Source organism: Lithobates pipiens, unplaced genomic scaffold, assembly GCF_037356315.1.
Source record: "Lithobates pipiens isolate NorthernLeopardFrog02 unplaced genomic scaffold, aLitPip1_a1.2 Scaffold_13, whole genome shotgun sequence".
NCBI classification, from domain to species: domain Eukaryota; kingdom Metazoa; phylum Chordata; class Amphibia; order Anura; family Ranidae; genus Lithobates; species Lithobates pipiens.
Window position 1 is genome coordinate 169453904 of NW_027507718.1, and position 6000 is coordinate 169459903.

Below are 6000 nucleotides of genomic sequence, written 5' to 3' on the forward strand. Positions count from 1 at the left end.
GTCCTGTCCTGTCCCGTGCCTTGCCTTGCCTCCGTCCCGTGCCCTCTTCGTCGGCGGCCATTGTAAAATTCAAAAGCCGCGCCTCCTCCTTCGCCTGTGATAGGCGGAACACTGAATTTCCCAGCAGCCTGTGTTCCGCCTATCACGGACGTCGTATCATCCTCGTCCGTAGTACGAGGATGAGAAGATGCCCGTGATAGGCGGAACACAGGCTGCTGGGAAATTCAGTGTTCCGCCTATCACAGGCGAAGGCGGAGCCGGAGGCGCGGCTTTTGAATCATAGAATGGCCGCTGTCTGTCTGCTCGACACGCTGATCGAGCGGGCAGACAGCGATGACTCGAGTATAAGCCGAGGGGGGCACTTTCAGCCTCAAAAAAGAGGCTGAAAATCTCGGCTTATACTCGAGTATATACGGTACTATGTAATTTTTTTTTTTTTTTAATGGAACTGGATGGACTTGTGTCTTTTTTCAACCTGACTAACTATGTAACTATGTAATCCAAACATTTTCTTGCAGTTTTTCTTGTATTTCCTAACCAGTTATGCCTGTACACATAACCAGTTTTTCTTTCGGAATAAACTCTTTTCCAGCAGAGTTCCAAAGGAAAAAAGAACGTGGTGACGTACAACTCGTACGACAAGACTAGAAAAAGGAAGGTCAATAGTCAGTAGCCAATAGCTTCCATCTCGTACTTGCTTCAGAGCATGCGTCGTTTTTGGTCCGTCGGAACGGCATACAGATGAGCGGTTTTCCCAAATTGGTTACGTCGGAAATATTTAGAACATGTTCTATTTCTAGGTCTGTCAGAATTTTTGACGTAAAACATCCGATGGGGCAAACACACGATCGGAATATACGTTGAAAAGCTCCCATCATACTTTTTCTGTACATTCCACTCGTGTGTACATGGCATTACAGGGTCTACCATCCAAATATTTGCCAAACGCAAACTAAGTAACCTGCAATATACAGTCCAGTTTAGTGAGGACTGCAAAGACCTGTACAATGGGGGAAAAAAAACGACCAACAAACACACGGCCCAGCACATGAGGGTGAACTCTGCATAATGCCCTTTTAACATCTTTGGAATGGACAATCTGGGAATGGACAATTCATACCATGAATTGTGTAACTTGTACAGGTAACACGTCCTCAACACAGTGACACCATTGCAACTATGTGAATTAGAACAGGGTTTCATAATTTTTCACAACTCTGTGCCATTTTATTGTGGACAGTCAACATTTGTCTAGATACATTTCATAAAACCATTCTGATTTATTTAAGAGAACATGTGACTGTAAGTGCTGGGGTATGTTCCTGACACTTTTTAGAGCAGAGGAAGCCCCTTGGATGAGTGGTACAGCATATGATTAAGTGTGACCACTACCAGCTGTCCCTGTGCTACCTTTGCAACACCTGTACCTAAAATACATGTGACCATCATCTATTTTATTTTCATATCCACCTACAGTAACATTTTAAATATGTTGTTAGCACACAGGTTGGACTTGATGGTCTTTCAGCCTCACAAACTATGTATCTTGTAACTATGTAACTCATTATTATAGAAACAATGTGATGCACAATTAAATGCTTAGCGTATTTTAGGTTTTTGTTTTATAATTATGTCTAACCCTTTATTTTACTTTTTGTAGTACACTGGGGAATGAAAATGGACCAGAATGCTATGAACTTCAGGTGTGTGTGAAAGATTACTGCTTTGCACGTGAAGACCGAACAGTAGGCACAGCTGTTATGCAGCTGAGAGATCTAGCACAAAGAGGTAGCTGTGCCTGCTGGCTGCCACTTGGACGACGTATTCATATGGATGAGACAGGACTGACTATTTTAAGAATTTTGTCACAGCGCAACAATGATGAGGTGGCCAAAGAATTTGTCAAACTCAAATCTGACACTCGCTCTCCTGAAGAGGGCAGCTAGGGAGGTAGGGTCCATCTTCCATACCTTAAATTACAAGATTACCCTTTCTACTGCCTTTCACCCCAGGCCCAGATTGTAGATAGTTTAAATATTTTAAAAAATAAATTTTGAAACACATTTAACCAAGTCACTGCCAGCAGTGCTTGCCAAGCTCTGCATAATGCTCATCTGCCTTTCTGACAGTGACATGGATAAGGTGTACACAAATACACACCACCAAGGGCTGCGTTTATATGTGCCATTGTGTTAATGTTTGCCCTGCTGGACTACATAAGCACAGTGGTTAGGGGGCCTTAACCCATGTCCTGTATCAAACTGCTGGGCAGTTAACTGCACCCTGGCAGTGGGAGGATTAGCAGTTTGAGAAACCATGTGTCCCTAAAAAAAGGGGATACAGTAGTCACTATCCCTTCCTTGACTTGTCCGTTTAAGTTGCCTGCACCTCACCTGCTGTGTATATAGGATCTTCCTGTACCAGTGTCTTAATCTGTGCATTGGTGCTGCATGGGTATTAGTTTTCTATGAAACAACCACCCTAAACCTTTATCCCCAAAGCTCTTGGTAAACCCTTTCCACCTCATGCCTGTTTTAAAGCCTTGGACTGCAAAAAAGACACTGCCAACTGCTCAGCACCTCTACCCTATCCTTAAAATGCCCTAATAATCCAGCACTAAAACAGGCTTACAAGTCCCAGATTCTGATCAGGACAAGAAGGGCAAAACATCCTAAGCTCCCACCACATACTGCACAAGGGGTTGACACTCCCATATGATTAGAGAAATGTGGCATGCTGTTTGGAAGGAAAATGCTGATGATATCCTATTGCCTCTGACCTGTCCATTGTGTACAGAATATCCCTCCTCCTTTTCCTTCCTCCTGGGTGCATGTGAAAATGTTTTGCACTAACTTGGACATTTTTGGTCTCTGTAAAAATATTTTATTATAACAGCCATTAAATAGAAATAAAGAAAGGAATGTGCATTTGATGTTTTAAGTTTTCATCCAAAGTGTACTCCAACAGCAAAGAAGAGTGGAGCGGTTGCCCATGATAAGCAGTCTGATTTCTAGTTTTATTTTCCAGTAACATTTATTTTTTTCATATAATAATAAAATGAATAATAACTAGAAGCGTGCCAATTCCTTTAAGCTAATATGAAAAGGTGTGGTTTACTTAAGTTTAAGGACCCATTCACACTATTGTGGTATGTCATGCATTCATGAAAATTGTGGTAACACAGCCCATTCATTTCACTGAGCTGCCTAACACACCAAAAAACGAGCATGTAGAATATTACACATGTTGGTTTGATGTAGTGCCATTCATTTTTTATGGCATCCCTACACAACTTGCCAACAGACAAGAGTGAGTTGCAGCAACGTGCAGTAACACTGTTGTGCATTGCGGTTTGCTGGTAAAAATGCTACATGCACCTCTTTTGGTTTATTTTGGTGTGTGGGGCAGCTGATTCAAATGCTAACCACAGTGCAATAGTGTGAATTGGCCCTTTGGTGCAAAAAAATTTTTGAGCAGGGTTTCAGAAACAAGGGTACTGACAATTTAACACTCCTTCTGTGCCAGCCACACATCCATCTTTCATGAACCTTGTGTTGTTGTCCTTGATGGGCTTTGCAAACATAAAGGATGTGCTAAAATGTTAAATGTGGCTAACTAGACAGCAACATATAGGCTCTGGTAATATGACACTCGAAGATGGCTGTATGTTACAGCTTCATTGTTACAGTGAAACTCCAAAGCCTCACAGGTATAATGCCATTTGCAATATGGCACCATCTTTCTGTAGCCTTCTGCATTATTACTAAACCGTGTAACCTGCACTTACTTTTACCATATTTACAAGGGCTAAATGCTGCCATGTTATATACTTTTATTATGCCCAATGTTTGAAAGGCAAAATACTTTTTTAATGTTCTCATTTTACATAAGTTAGCAAACATCTCATGGTAGAATGCACCCTTATTTGCAAACATTGATAGCTTCCTATAGTTTTTCTGCCAAACTAACACTTTCTACAGTCTATATACTGTGTACACTTTATGCTGTGTATGCGGGCCCTTCAAACACTTTGTATGATGCATACATTTCATATGTCTTATATGTACTGTGTATATGAGTTGTGTGTTATATAGTCTGTTTGAAAATTCTGATGTGTATTTGTGCTCATGTCCTTAGGTACATTTTGTGCTGTGTATCCTAAATGCATTCTCTGTACACAGTATCTCCTGAGTGCACCATGAATGCTTTGTGCACATTATACGTGCCATCTGAGTTCTGTGCAGGGTGTCCTGTGTGTTGTCTGCACTGTGTGCTGAAATGAATGAATGAATGAAATACTTATATAGCGCACAATGCGAACTGAATCGCCTCTAGGCGCTGTGGCGAGCTTTGATCATCTGCTAAAAGAGGAAGGTCTTGAGTTTTTTCCTAAAAGCCAGGTGATTTTCTTCCAGGCGGATGTTGATTGGTAGAGCATTCCATAGCAGAGGCCCTTGGACAGCGAATCTCCGATCACCCTTGGATTTATACCGGGCTTTGGGCACGAGGAGGAGGTTTTTGTTGGCTGATCGAAGACTGCGGTTTGGTGTGTAATGATTTATTTTCTCCATTAGGTATTGCGGAGCTTCTCTATGCACGCATTTGTGGGTGAGGCAAAGGGTCTTGAACGTGATCCGATTTTTTACGGTTAGCCAATGTAAGCTCCTCAGTGAAGGAGAAATGGATTCCCAGGGTTTTTTCCCTGTTATCAGCCTTGCCGCCGTGTTTTGGATCAGTTGTAATCGCGCAAGTTGATATTGTGGTAATCCTATGTAAAGCGAGTTTGCGTAGTCCAGTCCTGAATTAATGATTGTTCCAACTACCACTGCTTTGTCATTCTTTGGGATAAAAGGGATGAGTCTGCGAAGCATGCGCAGCAGATGGTGAGATCGACTGACTACAGATCCTATTTGCGCATCCATTGACATTTGTGCGTCTAAAATAACCCCGAGACTCTTCGCTTTGGTCTTTGGGGAGATAGTCTGCCCAAAGACGGTTGGTGGAGACCAGGAGGTTTTGGTTGCGGGCTTATGATTTGGGTGTAAGATAAGAAGCTCTGTCTTTGATTGGTTCAGCTGGAGGGAGTTGGTGGTCATCCAGTCCTCTATTGATTTGAGGCAGTTTTCAAGTTGTTGTTGGTGATCTTTTTTTCCATTGATCCGGAAATAAAGTTGTGTGTCGTCAGCGTAAGTGTGGAAGCAGAGATCTGAGCATCTGATGATTTGAAGGAGTGGGCGAATGTAAATGTTGAAGAGAACGGGTGACAATGGAGAGCCTTGAGGGACTCCGCAGGTGACTGCCCGAGTTTCGGAGAGGAAGTTTCCTAGTTTCACTGTCTGTGACCGATTTCCTAGGAAGGACGCAAACCAATGGAGATCTATGTCTTGGACTCCGGCTACTTCTGTGAGGCGGACGAGTAGAGTATTGTGATCTACTGTATCAAACGCTGCACTTAGGTCTAGCAGTACGAGGAGACACGGCTCTCCGTCATCTGCTGCTTCGAGGGCGTCATCCCAAATCTTGAGGAGAGCTGTTTCTGTTCCATGACCCGGGCGGAAGCCTGATTGCAGCGGGTCCAGGAGTTTGTGAGTATCCAGGTGAAGTTGTAGCTGATGTACTACAGCTTTCTCCATGATCTTAGAAATGGTGTTGAGGCTTGTAATCGGCCTACGGTTGTTTGGATCCTGAGGGTCCAGGTTTGGTTTCTTGAGTAGAGGTTTGACAATGCCTTGTTTGAGGATGCTGGGAACAATCCCTTCGTGGAATGATCGGTTTATGAGGTGGGTTATGGTTGGAGCCACGATGTCGGAGCATTCTTTCAGTAGTTTTGTGGGGATGATGTCAATAGGTGAGGTACTGTCACGCAGTTTATTAATGATGTTTTTTGCGGTGTCTACGGTAATTGGGGATAGTGAAAATTTCGGCGGTTGCGGTATGTTGGTGCGGACATCCTCTTTATGTTTTTGCTGGCTGAGGTTGGATGTTTTCTTCTGACAAATT

At 43.0% G+C, this 6000-nt stretch overlaps 1 protein-coding gene across 15 annotated transcripts in view; it reads left to right on the forward strand.

Moving 5' to 3' along the window:
* UNC13A (unc-13 homolog A) overlaps positions 1–2932 on the forward strand; it is a 308976-nt gene extending 306044 nt beyond the window's left edge. For all 15 annotated transcript variants that reach the window (XM_077475833.1, XM_077475836.1, XM_077475835.1 and 12 more), the window contains one exon: positions 1661–2932. In XM_077475833.1, coding sequence (XP_077331959.1) covers positions 1661–1946 — 286 coding nt within the window. In that variant the 3' untranslated portion in view covers positions 1947–2932. The remainder of the gene's footprint in view (positions 1–1660) is intronic.
* The last annotated feature ends 3068 nt before the right edge of the window (positions 2933–6000 follow it).